At 42.0% G+C, this 23,388-nt stretch overlaps 1 protein-coding gene across 1 annotated transcript; it reads right to left on the bottom strand.

Moving 5' to 3' along the window:
• Positions 1–3,031: 3,031 nt before the first annotated feature.
• On the bottom strand, positions 3,032–5,409 carry LOC119467090 (collagen alpha-1(I) chain-like). Its single transcript, XM_037728231.1, has 2 exons — positions 5,332–5,409; positions 3,032–4,819 (listed from the first exon to the last, which is right to left on the bottom strand). Exons 1-2 carry the CDS (start codon positions 5,407–5,409, stop codon positions 3,962–3,964), a joined length of 936 nt encoding a protein of 311 aa, XP_037584159.1. The 3' UTR covers positions 3,032–3,961.
• Between the last annotated feature and the right edge of the window lie 17,979 nt (positions 5,410–23,388).

The raw sequence follows: 23,388 nt of genomic DNA, 5'->3' as shown, positions 1-23,388 counted from the left end.
TAGAGACCATTTTTTGAAAGCCCATCCTTCTGTGCAGCACTTTGGCTGTCTCTATTTTTTGCTATTATGAAAAATGCCACAATAAACTCCCTTGTCCCTGTACCTTTGATTATTGCTACAAATGAACCCATAGGATAAATTCCTAGGAGGATAATTGCTGAGTCAGTTTCTCTTGTTGCAATTTTAATAGTTCCAATTCACTTCCAAAGAGTTGCTGCAACTGACACCCATAGTATATGAGAATGTCTCTGTCGTCAAACTTTACAAAGTAAACTGTTGTTAAAAAATAACAGTGACAGTATACATATGCTGAACAGCCGCACATACAAATCATCTCATCTGCAGAGATGAATGCTCACAATCAACTGAGAGGTATATTATATTTCCCGTTTGGAGAGGACAGAGGGTCACAATGATTCAGACCAGCATGTGAATCTCAGCTCTGTTGTTTATTACTCCAGTGACTTTGGGCAGGTGCTTCTAATTTCTCCACAATGGTGATATTAAATGAAATAAGGTGGGAGAAAACTCCTAGAAGCAGTGCCTGGAACATTTATTAACATCATGGGACAAGCCAGAGTGCCAGAGTCCCCAGTAAGTTTGAGAATGACCCTAGTATAATAGAGACCTGGGTCCTATTTCCACCCCTTTCTACCACCTCCCACCAGGTTGCTTCATTTCTTTGAATGTTCTTATTTGTAAGGGTCAGTTTAAATATTTCTTAATTGGCTGATCTGAAGAGATATGAGTAGCAGAGTTATATCACAATGCAGGTGGCATTTTATGTTCACAACAGCATCACAGCGAAAGAAGACAGGTAAGATCTCAGTTCCAGTGGCCGGGCGCGGTGGCTCAAGCCTGTAATCCCAGCACTTTGGGAGGCCGAGGCGGGTGGATCACGAGGTCAAGAGATCGAGACCATCCTGGTCAACACGGTGAAACCCCGTCTCTACTAAAACTACAAAAAATTAGCTGGGCATGGTGGCGCGTGCCTGTAGTCCCAGCTACTCAGGAGGCTGAGGCAGGAGAATTGCCTGAACCCAGGAGGCGGAGGTTGCGGTGAGCCGAGATCGTGCCATTGCACTCCAGCCTGGGTAACAAGAGCGAAACTCTGTCCCAAAAAAAAAAAAAAAAATCTCAGTTCCACTTCTGTCAGTGAGGTAGTATAGACAATCGGTGAGCTTTGGGGACAGACCAACCTACCTGCAGTCTTGCTTCTGCCTCTTAAAAGCTAGGTGACCTTGAGCAAATTTTGTAGCTATCTGAGCTTCAGTTTCCTTAATTATAAAACAGAGTTAACAGCTGCTGTCTCATGGAGTTATTGTGAGTATAAAGTAAGATGAATTATGAAAATACTTAGCAGCTTGTTAAATATTCAACGTATACACAGTCAGCAATAGCCTCACCACCTGATCGTAGTTCACTTATAGGTCAAGGAGGGACAGGATGCTTCTGCAGAGAGGATCAAAGAGAGATGTTATCAGTCTTCACCTCTCAGTCACGCTCCCATTTGTCAAGTCAGGTGACTCACACAGCATTTCTCTGGCTTCTGTCACTATGAAGCACAGGCGTCGGGGGAGGGGAGTGGTGAGAGCCCAGGGGCAGATAACCCCAAGGTCTGCAGTCTCAGCTAGGACTCTTTATGCTTTTCCATTCCTCTGGGAAAGAAATGAGAAATATTTAGAAATATTTTTCATTGCAACTGTTGAATGTACTTAATGTCTGACTTGCAAATGGAAAGCCTGTTCTACGTCGTCCTGGAAAACATTCTGTGGGATCTGAGGAAGGTCGTCAACTACCTCTAGGTTTTTGCTGTTGTGTTGCCCTCTACCTTCAAATCAAAGTTATTTTGTAACATGTCGATGGCAAATATTAAGCTATAATCATGGAGACAGCATTTCTGAAACACAACTATGAATCATTCAATTTTTTCCATTTTTTTAATTTTGAAAATTTCAAACATACAGAAAGGATGCAAGAAAAGCCCAGTGAATACCTAGATTTATTCATTGTTTCCTATTTTCTCACATACGCTAGGATATTATTTTTGAGATTCAGACAGCTGCATTCATATAACATGGTCTTTTTTTGCCAATAAAAATGTAATGGGAATAGACTCACTTATATCGATGTGACTTCCAGGCTCTCAGCTTTCTGGGGTTTGAGATCTGTTGTATTAATATTTGGCTATAAGGTTGGAATATAAAGAATCATACCTGTAATCCCAGATACTTGGGAGGCTGAGGCAGGAAAATTGCTTGAACCCGGGAGGCGGAGGTTGCAGTGAGCCAAGATCGTGCCATTGCACTCCAGCCTGGGCAACAAGAGCAAAACTCTGTCTCAAAAAAAAGAAAAAAAAATCATGTTTGTAATAAGTGTCAGATTGAATACCTTCTGCCCAAAATATGCAAGACGCATTATCCCTAACCCTAACAGAGATTCTCCAAGCCAGGGTCTCATCGGTTCCTATTCATATATTTGGTAACTGACATTCAGAGAGGTTGAATCATTCCACTGGTAAATTGCAGAGTCTGGACACAAAAACAGGTCTTTTTGACCACAGAGCTCTTTCCATCAAGGTTTTGGAGGATTCTGAGAAAAAGCTTCCGTGCAAACATATAAAAAGTTTTAATTTTATTGCTGGGAGAGTTGCAATGTTAATTTTAAGTAATTTCCTTTCACTAAGGAAGTCGGGATGGCAATATGGGGTGGAAGATGGAGTTTTAAGGAAATCACAGTTAGGAATTTTGTGATGGAAACTAAAGATGATGAACTATTCAGATAATTGGACGAAACTCTCCTACAACCTCTTTTTAGCTATAGATCCTTCCGACAAATCACCCTCATGCCTCCTCATTTGTGAAATGGGAAAAACAATCAACATCTCTTTACCAGGTGTTTTTTTTTTCTTTTCTTTTTTTTCTAGTCAACTGCATTAAGGAGAAGGGGGAAAAAGTAGAACAAGGAACAACCAATTTAATTAACTACCTACCTTCGGACCTGCCCACCCGTCTCGTTTTTTTGTTTTGTTTTTGTTTTGGTAAGGCGGAATTTTGCTAACTGTGGCAAACTGATCTTTAAGTATACAAGGAATTGATAGTGTCATTTTATATTAGAAGAGGGAGAGAGGAAGATTAAAAAGGGAGAGAGAAGGAAGGAGAGAGAAAGACAATGATGGCAGAAATCAACAGAGGCGTAGGCGTAGTTTCCAGAGGCTGGAAACTCACAGTTTGGGGAGAAATGAAAGCGTCTTCTAGGGAATTCAAAGTAGTTGCCAGGTCTCAGGGAACCCATCTTCAGAATTTTCCTCCGCGTGGTTGCGGGAGGAAGGTGAGCTGGGTGGCGACCTGAGCAAACCCCCCTCCAGGCCGTGGAGCATCCTGCGCTGTGGTTTCCCAGGCACCCAAGGCACGCTTTTCTCCACTCTCAGGTGATGCTGGCGTCACGACTTAGAACTCCTTTACTGCAGACAGCCGGTGAGGTCTACCGGGCGGCTGCTTTTTCTGGTCTTTGCTCAGCTCCCTAGACATTTCTGCTGTGTCAGGTGCCTCGCATATTCGCACCCACGCGCCAGGATGTTAAGCTGCGCCTTGTGGGGCGGCTCTCAGCCTTGAAAGGCCGCGGGATGTTAGGATGTTCGCGTCCACAGCTGTGAATCGGTGAGTGCAGGTGGACCGGCGCACGCGGGCGTCAGGATAATTAAGAGGGCTTCAGAGGCTGTGAGGGTGACTGTACGTTTTCGGCAAACTCTTTTCATCTTTTACATTTCCACGGAGATTTGGCCAATAAAAAAGAATAAAACGTACGCTTGGTTTTGTCTTTGCGCTGGTGGGATCGTGGCGGGGTCTTTTAAGTGAAAAGAAAAAGAAACCAGAAATGCATGGTGGCCCCACTGGCTGCTTCCGGGGACCCCCTGAAATCAGCAGCTGGAGCTGCCAATTTGGAGAGCCCCGGGGCCTGGTCATCTGAGACCTGAGTTACAATTCAAGTCCAACCTCGGGGCCAGTCCAGGCTTTCTTCCCCTCGGGGTCGGGTCCCTCAGGCGCGAGTGGCGCTGGCCGGGCTCCAGGCCGAGCGCACTGTGCACTGGCGGTGCGCACAGACACCCCGGGCGCGCTCGGTCCGCCGGGCTTGGGCAGTAGGTGCGAGAGGCCGCGCGCACCATCCCCGGGGACAGCTGGAGGCCTCGGTGTTCCCGGGTGGAGCGAGAGCGCGGTGGCAGGCCGCGGGCTGCGTGTGTCCCCTTCCTCCCGCGGTGTGCTGCGCCGTGGAGCAGGGTGCACAGTGGCGGGTGGCGCACGCCGCGCTCCCTCCCCGCTTGCTGCGCCCGGGGTTGGCGGGCAGAGCTCCCGGGTCCACCTAGGCGCCCAGCAGCACCCGGCCGCCAAGCAGCTCCCACCGGTCGGGAGACGCCCCCTGACCCCCGCCCCCGCGTGGCTGGCCAGGACAAGCTGGAGCGGCTGGAGGAGGAGGCGGTGCCGCCGGGACTGCCTCCTCCCCGCCCCTCGCGTCTCCTCCCCGCACCACCGGGAAGGACAAGGGGACTGGGCACGGGGACCCCGGCCGGTGAGCGCCCGTGGCCCGGGACCGCCCCACCGGTGAGCTCTCTCGCCGCGATCCCGGGCTGGTCTCGCCCCGCATGGTGCTGGCAGCAGCCATGAGCCAGGACGCGGACCCCAGCGGTCCGGAGCAGCCGGACAGAGTTGCCTGCAGTGTGCCTGGTGCCCGGGCGTCCCCGGCACCCTCCGGCCCGCGAGGGATGCAGCAGCAGCCGCCGCCGCCGCCGCCGCCGCCGCCGCCGCCCCCGCCCCAAGCTGGCCTACCCCAGATCATCCAAAGGTAAGAGGGGGAGAAGGGACCAGGGGTACGCCTGTGGACACGCCCCGAGAGCCCCCTTTGTGGCTTAATCTCCCGTCTTTGCTGAACTTCGCTCTCCCCTCTTGCGTCTTGAAGTTTCTTGTCCCTCTCTGGGCAGAGTCGGTGTCCTTCTGCCTATTTGTTAGGCTGGAAAGAGGGTAGCCGGGTTCTTTAGGGGAAATTATTTTGTTTTTCCTTATCAGCTTTCTCTTCTCTTCAGGGATGTTTCTAGATATTTTGAACAAAAATAGCTCCGATTGAGGGGAAATGGCCCAGAGACTGTATTTCATCTTTCTGGTCCCAAGAGGACGCTGGAATGTATGGGGAGTCGTGCGTGAGTGTGTGCGCGCGTGAGGGTGTGTAAGTAAAATGCTGCCAAAAATTAAACCACCCTTCATGGTGCCCCTGAAGCCAACCAGTGACACTGGGGTGAACAGAGAGGTGAAAGTTCGTAAACAACATATTTTGCTTTGCCCTGAAAGCGTAGACACTTTTCAAGAAATCCCTTTCGAAGAGTTCAGCTACACAACGGTTTTCCATTAATGTTACCATCTTGTGACTCGGGTGACTCGTGCGATTTGGGTCATGAATTCTCAGGTCGGCATTCCCAATGCTTGAGAAGGTTGGGGGTGGTTAATAGGCTCCTAGCGGCTTTTTCAGCCCATTTGAGGGACACACAAGTAAAAACAGTGATGCTTTGCTTTGTTTGTTCTTTTGAGATTTTGTGTGACGGTTAAAGGCCTAGAATGTTGGTTTATTTGAAAGATCTCTACTCTCCTAAGGGTTTACTCAGTTTTTAATGAAGTCTTTAAAACTAGTTTAAGAAGTGTAGGAAAGTGAATGATGAGAAGTTTGCGAAACTGACAAATTAGATAAATACACGTAAGTACAGCAAAATTTACCCTTTTGGAACAGAGCAGACGTTTTCCGCTGCTCTACTGATGCTTTGGGTCCTATAAACTTACTAAAATGTAGTAATAGACCTAACCAGTGGTGGGTGTAAATGGAAGTAAATAGCAGTTAAGTATTTATTGTTTTGAAGATTGATTTATCTAATACAAAGAATCGTGAAAATTCAAGTTTAATGTTAGAAAACGCTGCTATCATATTTCGGAACAAAATGGTTCCCTATGTTTGACTGGGAATACTGAAGCTCCATTTGTGACAACTTTTTGCTATAACTGGATATTTTATATAACTTTCAACTACGAACAGTTTCCAACTATTACAAAATGAAAATATTTCACATTTTTTCTAATGTTTTGCAAATTATTCAGTCAATACAAAATATGATTGACAATTTATGTACATCCATACTTAAAATTTCGCTTTATTCCTTAATATAAATATAAAGCAACAGAAAAAAAAGTATTTCAAATTTAAAGTTTACTTAGTGAAAAATCCAATTTGGTCAATTATTAATTTGGAAACATCTGATGTGGTTCTTACCGAGCCAGTGTCTTGTGGCTTGAAATTTGGCTGCATATGAAATTTACTGAAGTTGCTTTGGTATTGTAATCACTCTGCATTTTTCTATTGTTTACTTTTAAGTAGAAGAAAACTGGGAACTTTACAGTCACAGAAAAGTCTTTGTAGATGGGCATCTGATTATGAAATACTGCCAGGTTGAAAATAAATACCATTTTATGGAAATGGACATTTAAAGGATATTTTAATTGCCTCATATAATAAATAATTTACCCTGTAAATTCATCTCCCATTTTGAAAATCCCATCTTTGGAATATCTTATTTTAAAAGAAGAGACTCAGCTCTTCAAAGATGGCCCCTTCTGCTCGCAGGGCAGGATGAAGACCTCAAGAAGCACCTGATGGCTCTGCTTGCTTTACATTGGTGAAGGATCAGTGTCCAGGGGCCGGGTCCAAGGGCTGTGAATATGCCCATGGGATTTGATGTTTGCGTACTTACGTTTCAGGCTTTCTTTATAAGGATGATTTGGGATTTGTGCTCTCCTTAGTACCCACTGAAATTCCGCTGGAACCAGGCATGATGTCGCAAATGCTTTGTAGGTTCATCTTTAATGGGCCGAAATTTGAGCAGGTTATTTTGAAACTGCATTTGCATAATTCCATCTGAGCAACCATTTTTGTGTAGTTATGAGGTGTGGTTTGCATCAGCTATCTTTGAGAAAATATAGTGGAGACACTGCGCTCAGCTGCAAAACGAGTTGTCTGCCTGTTGATTTGGGGAATTTTGTGAGCTACAGCTTTGGATGAAATTCTCCTATAGTGGAACATATGTTAAATATTATAAGAGAACCTCTATTTTTTCTAATTATTTTAGTGAGGTCATAATTTTACTCATAAGAGGAAGAGTTTTGATTGCTTTCAAAATGATGGAAACATCAATCTTCTTCATGTTGCATTGTGCGTTTGAGGATTACAAACATTTTCCTACTTAATATCTGTGTTTACTGATTTTTATTAGTAATGGCTTTCATTTTCGATAAAGGCCAATGACTTTGGAAAAACCACAGTAGTAATTATAATACAAATCAGTTCCTGTTCACATGTTATATTTGCTCTTTAGAGAACTGCTGTATACTACATTTACAAAGATAAACACATGAAGTGTGTTGAATAATAATGAGACTGATTTTGTTTGTTTTATCGAAGCCAGTCTTAGTATGTGTGAAGATTGCATCCAGAGTACATTTCTCTGGAGTACAATGATTTCATTTCCTTATCATTGTATTCTTAGCTTCAGTTAAGTATCTCCATACCCTTTCTGTTCTTGTTTACTGTAAAGATTATCAGTCACATATAGACATAGATAATTAAGATTTTTATTTTAAATGTGCATTCTCCAAATTGGCTAACATAGAAGCATTATTGTATATAAAACACTATTTAGGCTATTTAGGAAACAAAAAAATATAAATAATACCCTAAGAGGAGATTTGGGATAAGTTGGGAAATCAGAATAATTTGAGAACTTAACAAATATATATATATTTTTCCATACTAGCAGAAATAAGAAAACATTGACATTCTGGTGAATTTACAAGGATCTATCTCCTCAACCATTCACACTGTTTTATTTTAAAAATTATTTTGTTTTAATTGTGAGCTTTAAAATCAAACCTAATCCTTTATTTGTAAGAAGTTATTTATTAACCTTGATGAACATCAGAAATTTAAATTTCAGGTTGCAAGTTTTAAAGCGCTCATTAGAATGAAAACAGAGCCACTCAGTTGCATGTGAAATGTTGATGTTAGCAGTCAGATGGAACTGCAAAGTGTACCACCAGTCATGGGGGAAAGAAACCAAACACGTGCACCGCTCTTATGAAGTGACTGTGTAGGTGATTTTCCTAACTTACTTGATTTGCAGCAAAATATTCCTGGCTAATGCATGACATCAGGTTGCATATTTGAGTACATATGACTTTTTTTTCTAGATTATTTTTTAAGCGGCAAATAACAGTAATTATAAAAAATAGAAAAATTTTGGTTTAGCATTTGATAGCTAGTACCACCTGCATATAAGTGTTTATAGTTAATGAAGACATGAATCCAGCTTTGATCTCTGAAGTTTATAGTCTCTGCATAGCATTAGAACACTGGCTGGATGTATTTTCAGAGCAAAGTGATCCCCTCACTCCGAATAGAAAGTGTTATAAGTAGCAACTCTGATTTACAGACTCTTAATTTTACAGACATTCTGCATTTGGAAGGATCTCCATGTATCCATTAGGGAGTGATAACGCAGGCAAGTTGGGTATGATGTTCACCCACTTTGATGGGTATGCTGACAATTACATCCAGAATCAGAGAGAAGAAATAAGAATTTGCTAAAAAGGGGCATTCCCTTACTTTCATACTTGGTCTTTTCTGGAAAGAGGTTGGAATTTCTAACATCTGTGCCAGTTAACGTTGGTTTGAGCCCAATATTAGGGGAAATAGGAATACACTTGTAGAAGGAATTTTGAAAATTTTAAATACCATCTTAAACTGCACATAAGACAAGCATTCAGCAGGAAAAACATCTGAGAGGATTAAGCGTTTACTCCAACAGGGAAAAAGAGAAGGGGGCTGTTTTCCTAGCAGTCTGAATGGTTCTTTTGCTTATCCAGAAAACTTTTCCAAGTTTTATCTGAAAAAGAAATTTTGCTTGAGCATTTGTTGTGATAAGTGTTTTTAGATAGTATGTATAGTCATCCAATTGTGAGTTTTTCTCAAATTGCAAAGAGATCAGTATTGTGAAATGTAGTACATTATTCCCATTAGTCACAGTAAAGGACTATGCATATGGTGTACACAGAGCCATTCTAATGCCAGTGCTGTAGGGGAGAAAAAGAAAAGAATTTGATCACCCCTTTTATTTTTCTACCCACATATTCTTTTGCTACCTTCTTAGCAATTTATCTAATTAATAATTTAAAAAAGCCCAAATCTGCCCCTTGGAATGTGAACTCTGATCTGTTGAGATGACTTTGCCTGTTCTAATAGTCCCCGGGAGTAGAAAAAAACCAGTCAGGATTGACTCACAGTGAGATGATTCCACGTTATCCAGTTTCTTTCTCTCCCTCTGATTTTTCTTGCGGCTTTAGGTTCTTGATGCCAGTTTAAACTAATATTCTTCTCTGCCCACAACAGCCGGTCCTCAAGGGAGCACATTGATATAGCTCAATTCACAGGTCTGATAAACAAGAATACACAAAATGTTGGGAACTGGGGTCTAATCAAGGGATAGAAATTAAAATGGACTGAACTAAATATGGAAAGTGAGAATGGAGGAAGCTTGAGATATTGGAGTTAAAACCCAAAAGAGAAGTTCAGAAGCAGGACTCCCCTCTCCCTTCATCCGTCCTGGTCTCCTGCCTGACAAAAGCTTCAGTGGTCTCCTAGGTCACAAAATCCTACTTAATCTGATTTTTATTTGCTGCCACAGTGATTATTTAATTTGGGATGGTCTAACTGATATTTTGTATATTTTAACAGGGAAAGTTGCTGTGGATCTACCGCTGGTGTGATCTACAGACTGGTAGCTGTGTTTAGAATAGAGTGTTGAAAAGTTTTGCATTAAGTAAAGTGATTCATATTCCAGAATCGGGGCAAAGATGGTAATTAGTGGTTTGCAGAAAGGAGCGTGGGGCAGTTCCCTTTCTGTTTAAAGAACCTGGCTGGATCTTGGGAATATGCGCGTTTTCCTGCATGCCTAATACTGCTTGTTCCCACCAGTGAGTAGACTGGCAGATTCTGATCCTAATTAAAAAGGTATGTTTTTAAATCAGAAATGTAAATTTGGTTTCCAACCCCACCATGGGGGTATTGTTGGTGAGCTGATAGTTTGGCTCCATGGGTGGTGACCATTTAAATTCCACCCAAATAAGGAGCTGTACAAGATTTTAGTCTTAGAAGCTTACACATAGCAAGTGTGGGGACCAGTTATCACTACCAGCTGTTGGGGGAGGAGGTGAAAGCGAGAAGGACCCCTCTTCCCAAATATTTTGTGTGTGTTTTGGATATGCTGGGTATATCCATCTAATATGATAAACTCTTTACCACGGTGGAAGTGACAGTCAAGTTGATTGATCTTCCTCTTCCATACAACTCCTGATGGATTTTATAAGATAAGTAAGTCCCCTGATGGTTTATAAGGCAACTTTTCCAACTTGCTGACAGCAGAACTGTAGGGGAGATGGCACATATTGGTGCTAATGTACTTTATGAGCAAGAAGGGAGCAGTTAAGCAGCTTGCATGAAGGTGTGTTAATAACTCATGCCTCAAATCAATCTTTCCATGTGTTCAGGAACAAAAGGCAGGGGTCATGTGTGTGTTTGCGGGTGGTTATTACCCCATGAAGATAGTTTTCACGCCACTTTTGCCTTCTTTAATGTGGTATTTGCTTTAAGGCTGTACCAGGGCCGCTTGCTTCTGCCTTTTCTTTGCGCCTGCTTTCTCTTGATCACACTAATGACCCATCAGTTCCCACTCTGGCCCAAACCTGGAAACCTCCAGTTGCTGCTGTCTGGACATCTTAAATACTTTTCGGTTTTGCAACTTCTCTATAGACTCTTTCCCAAATATGTTTTTAAGTTTCGTTAGGCCTGCCCTTCAACCTGCCCTCCAGTTTCAGGAGTAGACTAGGTAATATGTATTTTCAAGATGAATTGGTTTCACTAAATCTCTGCTTTTGGTTTATTTTGCATTAATTATTGAACAGAGCTATTTAAGATCAGCCTGATGTTGTCAGGTGTAAAATGAGCATCTTTGCTCTAAATTAATTATTGGTCTTTTGTCAAGGAGTGCCAGAGAGGAAAAAACCTTGCAGACTTTGAGTCGGTGACCTGGACAAGCCAATTAACCTTCCTAATCTAGCCTCTCCAGGGACTGGAAATGATCAATCACAGTTTCTTCCAAGAATAAAATTAGGTGGCTCTTACGCAAATCTTAGCAAAATTGTGGAGTAATCACCAATGTAGAATGACTCCATCCATCCATTTCCTTTATCATCTGATACAAAATATGTCCCATATCAGTTAAATTTAGCCATGGACATAGGTACATGTTTGTGACATTGATACACCCATGAAAACAACAATAACCACAAAAAGAGAATGAAATGCTTTCTCCGGCATTCACAAAGAATATTTGGAACAGTAGCATAATTTTAAAAGTCAGAAAAATAAACACTAATGTCAGTGAACCAGAAGAAGTTTTATACTGTTTTTCAATCTCTGAAAACGTTTTTGGTATAAAAATAATTTTTTGGAATGTTAGAGTAAGTACTTTAACAAACTGAAAGCAGCACTTTCAGTTTAGGAGACAGAGACAATAATTTTCATGTGTCTGAATTGGATTGTGTTAACACAGCCTGGCGGAGTATGTTTGGTGACATTGTTGGTTTCAGAGGCAGATAATGTAAACATGGGACACACAAACGTTTTACAGGAGTGTGGCTGTGGCTGCTGCAGGGACTCCTAAGCCGGCATGCACAGTCATTCGGCCACAGAGACCGGCCTAGAGCTCGCCCTAAAACCTTTTGCAGCCTTGCAGATGTCGTTGTCACAAAGCTGGGCCTCAGGCTTCCGTGTAGCTTCACTGAATCTAGAGACCGAGTGTTTCCAGAGCCAGGATGTGGGCGCTGCGGGGCCAGAGCTGCGTCCTCCTGCGCTGGCGATAGCAGAGTTGTGGAGAAACTTTACCTGATATTTGAAATGATCTATATTTTAATCTTCTGCATAAAAAGGGAGATGTGTGTGATTAAATCTTGATTTAAAGTCTTTATGTACGTAAATGAGGATGAATATAAGAATCTTGATCGCAACATTGTCTGGAAGAGGGAAAATTAGAAACCACCTAAATGTTTCTCAGTTGGAAAAATCATGTGGAGGTATAAAGTCATGTACCACTCAGCCATTAGAGTGATGCTGTTATTTTGCAGTGGTTGACCTGGAAGGAGAACTACATAATGTTAACTAAAAAAAATTACAAACAGCATGTACACAAAGATCTCATGTTTGTTTTTGAAAAGGTGTGTATGAGTGTGGGCTGGTGCCTGTCGGCCTTGAAAAATATCTGAAGAACAAATGTAAAGACATTAACAGTAGTTCTAACACTGAATGGGGCAATGAGAGTGGTTTGTCTTTTTTTCTTCCTTTTTATTATTTTCTATTTAAAAAAAAATTCAGTGAACATGTATTACTTTTACAAAAAAGAAAACAATGAAACTATTTTTTCTCCTTATTTCCTTTCCTAACTGGCTGTACCTTAGAGTATTTCATTTTTAAAAACAGCAGGAGTAGACATCTCACATTGGTATTGCACTGTCTTGAAGACTGAACTGCCCTTTAGCGTCTTAGATTTTAGTCCTGGAAGGCATCTGAGAGCTGCTTTAGCCCAGCCTTCCTGTTTTTCTAGGTAAGGCAAATGAGCATCAGAGAAGTCAAGTGAATTGTTGAAGGTCACACAGTGAGAGTCATCAGGCTGGGATGAGAATTCCCATATTTCTGTCTATTATTTTTTTCTGCTAGGTCACCGTTTTGTCTGCCTGGGAATGGAGGAGAGAGAAATGGAGGCTTTCATAAAATAACCATTTATCTATCGGCTTTAGTCTGCTCACATCCCCCCAAGGGGGTTGATAAAAGCCCCCCTGGCTGTGTCATTTCCTCCCACCCCATCCTGCCCACCCACCCCCACAGGGTTTTCTGGGAGTGCCAATAGACTGGGTCTCTCCTGGGCGTCTCATGCTGTTCCTTTCTGTGATGGTCAGACCATCACATTTTCTTTTCTGCTCTTCTTGGTTCAAGGTTACTTTTTTTTTCCAGATCCTTAATAGAGAAAAAACCCAATACCTACTTTCCTTTCATACCCAGAAACATACTCTTGACACCCTTCAAGCTCTGGTTTAAAGATGAACCTTTTGAGATGTAAAAGCATAGCTAATATTTTTATTTAAAGGAAGCAAAACACATTTTACTTCTTACTCCCGAGCCAGTTATAGGAAGGCTGTTTTTATTTCTGCCACCCCAGCCCCAACTCTGCTTCACATTCGTTTCAACCAAAGATATAATTTGGACTGTATTTTTAAAAAGTAAACCTTGCTTTTGGGGGACTATATTTGCATTCTTGCTTGCCCTTGAGTGTGCGCTCTCTCGCTTTTTCTTTTCCTAAACTATTTGAAAGTAATTTGTATAACTATAATTTTGTTATCAAAGCTAAGGAAATTAGTGTTATTTAACTTTTTTCTAATAAACAGTAGATTTAAAAAATATATTTTTTCTTTCTACAGCTCCTTATGGCCAATAAACACTAGATTTTTAACTTTCTCAATTGTCAGCTAAATGTCTCATATAGCTAGGGCTTTTTTTTTTTTGAGACGGTCTTACTCTGACACTCAGGCTGGAGTGCAGTGGTGCAATCATGCTCACTGCAGCCTTCACCTCCCTGGCTTAAGCAATCTCCCACCTCAGCCTCCCGAGTAGCTGGGACTACAGACGTGCACCACCACACTCTGCTAATTTTTATATTTTTTGTAGATGGAGTTTCACCATGTTGCTTAGGCTGGTCTCAAACTCCTAGGCTTCAGTGATCCTCCTGCCTCGGCCTTCCAAAGTGCTGGAATTACGGGCATGAGCCACTGCACAGGCCCTCTCTTTTTTTTAATCTACCAAGTATACTCATCTCTTTCTACTTTCCATGATGGAAGATTACAGGCCAGTTGTCTTGGAGAATAAACCCCAGTATGGCTGTGACTGTTGTTTCTTCATGACCAGATCCAGGTTAAACATTTTGGCAAAGACAGGCTAAGAGTTTGATTCCTTGTTTAACATGGCGGCCACTGGATTGCTCCATTGTAGAAGGGCATTTTTTTCTTTGTGGTAAGTAGCAAGTTGTCTGCAGAGGTGCTACTGTGAGACCCTCTGAATATCCTGTGTTCCAACAGACTTTCATCTAGTGGCTTTATCTTTTAATTTGATTAAATTTGTAAGGAGCAATTGTAATGAAATATGTGGAACTAGAAAGATAAATATCATTTTAGAATGCATGAGTTTGGACACACAGTTTATATCAAACAGCCTTGCAAATATGTTTGCATTGTATCAGCCTGTAGATATTATCTAGAAGCCTCTGAATTTTTCTAGTCCTGACTTCATAGGACTTGATTGATGGGTCAGCCACTTCCCATTTAACTCTATAGGAGGCATTCCATCTTGAATTGCGGTGCTTTTGAAGGTCCATTTTAATGCTAATAGAAATAAGCGGATACTGATGTAATTTTTCTGCTCATGAGATTTTTTTTTTTGGACATCCTCTTGAACTTACGTTGGTTCTTTGCAGAAGTCTTTTAGCTCCGTTTTCAAAATCACTACATGAAGCAGGCTTTAAAAATGACTGATGAATTGCCCTGGTGCCTGAACTGGGTGAGTCGCGAGGCTGGTCAGCGACTACCAGTTTGTTCTTGTTTTTTAGATTTAAGTTACACAGCTATTTTTGCCTGTTCCCCTTTGGTACGCTTACTTTCATACACAAAATATGTATGGGTGAAGAAGGTGGTGTGGAGTACTGAGACGGAGCAGAAGCAGGCATGATCTCATGTCCTGGATTCAGCTTTGCCGCTACTAGCCCTGAGCCTCAGTGTTCTTATCTGTTAAAGGAAGCAGTAATAATAAAGTGAGTAACAGCTAACTTTTATAGAGTGCTTTCTGTGTGCCAGCCACTCTTCTAAACACTCTAGGTATGTTTAATCCGTTTATTCCAACAATAATCCTGTGAGGTAAGTGTTGTTGTTCTCCCCATTTTACAGATAAGGAAACTGAGGCACAACCTTACTAGGACCCAGGAAAGCTAAGAAAAATAGTATTTATGAAAACACAGGTGAATGGGGCTTGGAATAAGGAACGTTATATTAATTCAAGCAATCCTGTCTTCTCTATGTAACTATCTGTATCCTTAATTTGTTGAAAATCCATCGCTTACAAAGACAATATTATAGAAAAAAAATGACTGAAATAAATTTGAAAGTAGGTCAAATTTAAGACAAACTGAGCAATCCAATGAAAACTTTTTTTTTCCTGTTTCTGCTCCCCTGCCCTTTTTTTTCTTTTTTTTTTCCTTATAGCTTTAAGTGTAGCTTTGGTTTAAAGTGAAATCTATATCCCAATTTAAATTTCATGAACAAATCCAACTCTGGCATTTGATTCACTGTCTTATTCTGCTTGTTACGCATGTTAGGCAAGACCTAAATTTGATGCTCACGGAGAGTATAAACACTTACAATCCTCTCAGCATGTGCTAAAATAATAACAGATATGATAGTTTGATTTGCAAAGTTAGTGTCTGCCAACTTCCCCCAGACCATTTTTGAACCAATTCAGAAAACCAGGATTCTGCAATGATTAAAGTGTCCCAGTCTCCTATTAATAGCAAAAGGAATTCCTGGCTTGAAACAAGGACACATCAGCCTCAGCTAGTCTCTGCCAGACATACTTTTCGAACCATCTTCGCAGACATTGTTATAGGTGTTCTTTTGCTTTAAGAAACCATGGTCTGTAACAACCAGACTAAATAGAATCCATAAATTGGGGAAGGATTGTTGGCTTTTGACTTGTGACAGGGTTTACAGTAAAAATCCTTTAAACCATGAGTTTCTCAGTGTATTTCAAGTAACAGTTCAATAATGCTAACACTTCAGAGGTCTAATAATAAAATTTTAAAATTTTTTGGACTTTTTTTCAATTTTAAGAGGTTTAATTGAAGTATGCTAAGCTGCACATGTTTGAAGCATCCATCAGCGTCCATCAAACCATCAAGCAATTGAGATAATAAACACTGTTGGTGGGGCGCGATGGCTCACTCCTGTAATCCCAGCACTTTGGGAGGCCGAAGTGGTTGGATCACCTGAAGTCAGAAGTTCAAGACCGGCTTAGCCAACATGGTGAAACCCCATCTCCACTAAAAATATAAAAAATTAGCCTGGCGTGGTGGCAGGCGCCTGTAATTTCAGCTACTCGGGAGGCTGAGGCAGGAGAATTGCTTGAACCTGGGAGGTGGAGGTTGCAGCGAGCCAAGATGGTGCCATGGCATTCCAGCCTGGGCAACAAGAGCGGAATTCCATCTCAGAAAAATAAAAAACATCGTTATCAACCAAAAATGTTTCTTCATGCTTCTTATAATTTATCTTTCCCTCTTCTCCTTATTTCGCTCCCATTCAGGGAACCACTGATTTGCTTTCTATCACTGTAGATTTGTTTGCATTTTCTAGAATTTTATACAAATGGAATCCAAGTATGTAGTCTCTGTGTGTGTGTCTTCTTTCACTATTTTAAAGTGCATAATCTAGTGACATCCGGTACGTTCACAGTACTGTGTAATCGTCACCACTCTCTAGTACCAAAACGCTTGCATCGCCTCAAAAGGAAACTGCATACCTACTAAGCAGTTACATTCCACTCCCTCCTTTCCCCAATCCCTGGAAACCAATCTACTTTCCATCCCTATGGATTTGCCTATTGTGGAAATTTTATTTAAATGGGATCACATAATATGTGGCTTTTGTGTCTGGCTTCTTTCACAATGTTCATCTATACTGTGTCATGTGTCAGTACGTCCTGCCTTTTTACTGCTGAATAATATTCCATTGTATAGGTAGAGATAACGATTTCTTTGTCTATTCACCTATTGATAGACATTTGGGTTTTTCCACTTTTTTACTATTGTGAATAGTGCTACTATAAACATTTGTGTACAAATTTTTGTTTGAACATCTGCTTTTGATTCTTTTGGGTATATATCTTCGAGTAGAATTGGTGGGTCATATGGTAATTCTTTTTTTTTGTTGTTTGTGTTTTTGAGACAGAGTCTTGCTCTGTTGCCCAGTTTGGAGTACTGTGGCATGATCTTGGCTTACTGCAACCTCAGCCTCTCGGGCTCAAGTGATTCTTGTGCCTCAGCCTCCCAGGTACCTGGGATTACAGGCATGCACCACCACGCCCGGCTAATTTTTTTGTGCTTTTAGTAGAGATGGGGTTTCGCCATGTTGACCAGGAAGCTCTAAAACTCCTGATCTCATGTGATCCACCCACCTCAGCCTCCCAAAGTACTGGGATTACAGGCGTGAGCCACCACACTCAGCCAGCCATATGGTAATTCTATGTTTAATTTATGGAGGAACCTCCAGGCAGCTTTCCAAAGTCCTGCATCATTTTACATTCCCTCTAGCAATGAATGAAGGTTCCAATTTCCTCACAGCCTTGCCAACACTTGCTATTTTCTGTTGTTTGTTTTTTTTTAATGGGCCATCCTAGTGTGTATGAAGCAGTATCTCATCGCGGTTTTGGTTTTGATTTATATTTCAGTAATGACTAATGATATTGAGTTTCTTTTCATGTTGGCTTCTTGGCCATTTGTGTATCTTCTTTAGAGTAATGTCTACTCAAATCTATTATCTATTTTAAAATTGTGGGGTTTTTTTACATTCTTGTTTTGGAATGGTAAGAGTTCTTTGAAAATTCTGCATAGTAGGCCCTTATCAGGTGTATAATTTGTAAATATTTTCTCCCATTTTATGGGCTTTTTTAGCATAATGATTTTGAGGTTCATCTATGATTTTTCTTGTATCAAAACTTTGGGCCTTTTAATTTGCTGAGTAGTATTCTGTTTCATGGATATAGTGCACTGTTTATGCATTCATCCGTTGATGGACATTTAGGTTGTTTCCAGGTTTTGGCTATTACAAATGAAGCTGGTATGAACATTCCTTTGCAAGCCTTTATCTGGACATATCTTTTAGCTTCTCTTAGATAAATTTCCAGGCCAATGATAATTTAACCTTTTAAGATCACAAATATTGTACATAAGAATCATTGTTTGGGTGAAACCTCTTCAGATTTTTATTACTATGTCATTGGACAGAGTATGTGAATGTAACCCTTCAAGCTGTTTAAAGAACACACATTTTTTCATCTTTGTTTTCAGAGTCAGTCACTCATAAGTTCAGTTTTTTTTCTTCTGTTGATGAGTCTTCCTTTAATAGTTTTTCATTTGGCAAATAATTATTACCGTAGAAGTTGGGACACAAGATGAATAAGACAACAAAACTGCGAAACTTCAAACTGGGAGAAACCCTAAAGATCATCTGAGTCAGCTCTTGAATTTTACAGAAAAGGTGATCAGGTCCAGACAGGAGACCGGATTTGCCAAAGGCCAGCCAAGTATTAGAGAAGTTCAGTGGAGCAGGGGAAACTTACACACCTGTGAGGGTAATTTGACCTCTCCTAGCCATGATGCAGCAGTGCTGGGGGGTGAGTGAATGGCGCTGCGTTTTGCAGTCTGCAGCATTCACAGGGCACTTTGTTTCCTTCTAGGTTATCCCAGTTAATCCTCCAACAACCCTGTGAAGTAGGTAGGGATTAAGTAACTAGGAGTAGCTCAAGGTCACCTAGCCAATGATTGGAGAGCCCGGGCCCAGAGCCAGGCCTTCTGACTTCCTCCAAGTTGCGCGCCCTCCTCTTTTTCATTTGAATTCCCTCCTCCTTGTCCCTGCCCACTGCCCTTAGTTCAGGCCTCCCAGCTCTCCCCAGGCTTCCTGCTAGGCTTGTGCTCCGATCTTTCTTTTCTCTGCACAAGCACAGTTTTCATCTGGTCCTCCGCTTACTGGACGTCCTGCTGTGGCTTCTCCTGGCCTTTAGGTTAAGGTTCAGACTGCATGGAAGGCCCCCCCCAGCTCCGCCCCACTCAGCCCTCCAGCTCCAGCGCTCGCTGTCCTGTCTCGCTGCCCTCTTTCCCCTTCCTCAACTAGAACATTCTGGATTCTGCTTAGACCGCACCTCTTCCAGGGAGCTTTCCTCAGCCCTAAGCAGGAAGAAGGGCTGAGTGTCCCTCTTCCTGCAATCATCTGTGGCCCCCATTGTGGCATTTGTCCATGCTCACCTCCTGCCTGTCTCCCCTAAAGACCATGCAAAGTCCTTGCAGACAAGGCCACTGCCATTCGTCTTCGGCAGTCTCATCACCTAGCAGGGTCCCTGGCTCTTAGTTTGTTGACTATCTGGGGATAAGGAACTTAACTGCAACTGACCTTTCGAGCTAACTGACTTGGTAATGAGAAATACCTGTCAGCATGGTCTCATGGATGAGAACTTATGTGACGCCAAAGCTTGGTATTCTCCAGTTTATGTTTTATTTGGACCCCCTGTCTGAAAGGACTAGACAGACATTTATGTTCGGAGAGGCCATATAAGAGGAATATAAATGTGGAAAGTCAGAAACTTCAGCTCTGCTCTGGGATCCACTGTCAAGCCACTGTGTGACCAGAGGTAGCACTTAGCTTCTTAGGATCCACATGGGTTAAAGGGGGACCAGGGTATGGGGCTTGTTTGAACAATCAATGAGATGACAGGTGAACATGCATGGGTAGGAATACAGTACTGAATACATGTGACCTCATGTAAACTTTTGTCTCATGCTGTCATCTCCATCCAGAGGCAAGATTGTGTGCAGGCAGTTTCCAGGCTGAATTTCTTCTGAGAGATTTGATCCACACAGGATAAATGGTGGAAATGACCATTGGGAACACTCCTTAAAACCTGCTTGCTTGGCCGGGCGCGGTGGCTCAAGCCTGTAATCCCAGCACTTTGGGAGGCCGAGGCGGGTGGATCANTCCATCTCAGAAAAATAAAAAACATCGTTATCAACCAAAAATGTTTCTTCATGCTTCTTATAATTTATCTTTCCCTCTTCTCCTTATTTCGCTCCCATTCAGGGAACCACTGATTTGCTTTCTATCACTGTAGATTTGTTTGCATTTTCTAGAATTTTATACAAATGGAATCCAAGTATGTAGTCTCTGTGTGTGTGTCTTCTTTCACTATTTTAAAGTGCATAATCTAGTGACATCTGGTACGTTCATAGTATTGTGTAATCATCAACACTCTCTAGTACCAAAACGCTTGCATCGCCTCAAAAGGAAACTGCATACCTACTAAGCAGTTACATTCCACTCCCTCCTTTCCCCAATCCCTGGAAACCAATCTACTTTCCATCCCTATGGATTTGCCTATTGTGGAAATTTTATTTAAATGGGATCACATAATATGTGGCTTTTGTGTCTGGCTTCTTTCACAATGTTCATCTATACTGTGTCATGTGTCAGTACGTCCTGCCTTTTTACTGCTGAATAATATTCCATTGTATAGGTAGAGATAACGATTTCTTTGTCTATTCACCTATTGATAGACATTTGGGTTTTTCCACTTTTTTACTATTGTGAATAGTGCTACTATAAACATTTGTGTACAAATTTTTGTTTGAACATCTGCTTTTGATTCTTTTGGGTATATATCTTCGAGTAGAATTGGTGGGTCATATGGTAATTCTTTTTTTTTGTTGTTTGTGTTTTTGAGACAGAGTCTTGCTCTGTTGCCCAGTTTGGAGTACTGTGGCATGATCTTGGCTTACTGCAACCTCAGCCTCTCGGGCTCAAGTGATTCTTGTGCCTCAGCCTCCCAGGTACCTGGGATTACAGGCATGCACCACCACGCCCGGCTAATTTTTTTGTGCTTTTAGTAGAGATGGGGTTTCGCCATGTTGACCAGGAAGCTCTAAAACTCCTGATCTCATGTGATCCACCCACCTCAGCCTCCCAAAGTACTGGGATTACAGGCGTGAGCCACCACACTCAGCCAGCCATATGGTAATTCTATGTTTAATTTATGGAGGAACCTCCAGGCAGCTTTCCAAAGTCCTGCATCATTTTACATTCCCTCTAGCAATGAATGAAGGTTCCAATTTCCTCACAGCCTTGCCAACACTTGCTATTTTCTGTTGTTTGTTTTTTTTTAATGGGCCATCCTAGTGTGTATGAAGCAGTATCTCATCGCGGTTTTGGTTTTGATTTATATTTCAGTAATGACTAATGATATTGAGTTTCTTTTCATGTTGGCTTCTTGGCCATTTGTGTATCTTCTTTAGAGTAATGTCTACTCAAATCTATTATCTATTTTAAAATTGTGGGGTTTTTTTACATTCTTGTTTTGGAATGGTAAGAGTTCTTTGAAAATTCTGCATAGTAGGCCCTTATCAGGTGTATAATTTGTAAATATTTTCTCCCATTTTATGGGCTTTTTTAGCATAATGATTTTGAGGTTCATCTATGATTTTTCTTGTATCAAAACTTTGGGCCTTTTAATTTGCTGAGTAGTATTCTGTTTCATGGATATAGTGCACTGTTTATGCATTCATCCGTTGATGGACATTTAGGTTGTTTCCAGGTTTTGGCTATTACAAATGAAGCTGGTATGAACATTCCTTTGCAAGCCTTTATCTGGACATATCTTTTAGCTTCTCTTAGATAAATTTCCAGGCCAATGATAATTTAACCTTTTAAGATCACAAATATTGTACATAAGAATCATTGTTTGGGTGAAACCTCTTCAGATTTTTATTACTATGTCATTGGACAGAGTATGTGAATGTAACCCTTCAAGCTGTTTAAAGAACACACATTTTTTCATCTTTGTTTTCAGAGTCAGTCACTCATAAGTTCAGTTTTTTTTCTTCTGTTGATGAGTCTTCCTTTAATAGTTTTTCATTTGGCAAATAATTATTACCGTAGAAGTTGGGACACAAGATGAATAAGACAACAAAACTGCGAAACTTCAAACTGGGAGAAACCCTAAAGATCATCTGAGTCAGCTCTTGAATTTTACAGAAAAGGTGATCAGGTCCAGACAGGAGACCGGATTTGCCAAAGGCCAGCCAAGTATTAGAGAAGTTCAGTGGAGCAGGGGAAACTTACACACCTGTGAGGGTAATTTGACCTCTCCTAGCCATGATGCAGCAGTGCTGGGGGGTGAGTGAATGGCGCTGCGTTTTGCAGTCTGCAGCATTCACAGGGCACTTTGTTTCCTTCTAGGTTATCCCAGTTAATCCTCCAACAACCCTGTGAAGTAGGTAGGGATTAAGTAACTAGGAGTAGCTCAAGGTCACCTAGCCAATGATTGGAGAGCCCGGGCCCAGAGCCAGGCCTTCTGACTTCCTCCAAGTTGCGCGCCCTCCTCTTTTTCATTTGAATTCCCTCCTCCTTGTCCCTGCCCACTGCCCTTAGTTCAGGCCTCCCAGCTCTCCCCAGGCTTCCTGCTAGGCTTGTGCTCCGATCTTTCTTTTCTCTGCACAAGCACAGTTTTCATCTGGTCCTCCGCTTACTGGACGTCCTGCTGTGGCTTCTCCTGGCCTTTAGGTTAAGGTTCAGACTGCATGGAAGGCCCCCCCCAGCTCCGCCCCACTCAGCCCTCCAGCTCCAGCGCTCGCTGTCCTGTCTCGCTGCCCTCTTTCCCCTTCCTCAACTAGAACATTCTGGATTCTGCTTAGACCGCACCTCTTCCAGGGAGCTTTCCTCAGCCCTAAGCAGGAAGAAGGGCTGAGTGTCCCTCTTCCTGCAATCATCTGTGGCCCCCATTGTGGCATTTGTCCATGCTCACCTCCTGCCTGTCTCCCCTAAAGACCATGCAAAGTCCTTGCAGACAAGGCCACTGCCATTCGTCTTCGGCAGTCTCATCACCTAGCAGGGTCCCTGGCTCTTAGTTTGTTGACTATCTGGGAATAAGGAACTTAACTGCAACTGACCTTTCGAGCTAACTGACTTGGTGATGAGAAATACCTGTCAGCATGGTCTCATGGATGAGAACTTATGTGACGCCAAAGCTTGGTATTCTCCAGTTTATGTTTTATTTGGACCCCCTGTCTGAAAGGACTAGACAGACATTTATGTTCGGAGAGGCCATATAAGAGGAATATAAATGTGGAAAGTCAGAAACTTCAGCTCTGCTCTGGGATCCACTGTCAAGCCACTGTGTGACCAGAGGTAGCACTTAGCTTCTTAGGATCCACATGGGTTAAAGGGGGACCAGGGTATGGGGCTTGTTTGAACAATCAATGAGATGACAGGTGAACATGCATGGGTAGGAATACAGTACTGAATACATGTGACCTCATGTAAACTTTTGTCTCATGCTGTCATCTCCATCCAGAGGCAAGATTGTGTGCAGGCAGTTTCCAGGCTGAATTTCTTC

This window comes from Cebus imitator, unplaced genomic scaffold (assembly GCF_001604975.1).
Source record: "Cebus imitator isolate Cc_AM_T3 unplaced genomic scaffold, Cebus_imitator-1.0 Scaffold259, whole genome shotgun sequence".
NCBI lineage: Eukaryota > Metazoa > Chordata > Mammalia > Primates > Cebidae > Cebus > Cebus imitator.
This window is presented reverse-complemented; position numbering and strand designations above follow the sequence as displayed.

Excerpts from the sequence above, each read along its gene's own strand:
- LOC119467090 (XM_037728231.1), bottom strand. The coding sequence starts at position 5,409 with ATGGTAACATTAATGGAAAACCGTTGTGTAGCTGAACTCTTCGAAAGG. Across the intron at positions 4,820-5,331 it reads AAAGTGTCTACGCTTTCAGG|GCCAGCTTGGGGCGGGGGCG; the intron begins GCAAAGCAAAAT and ends GATCTGGGGTAG.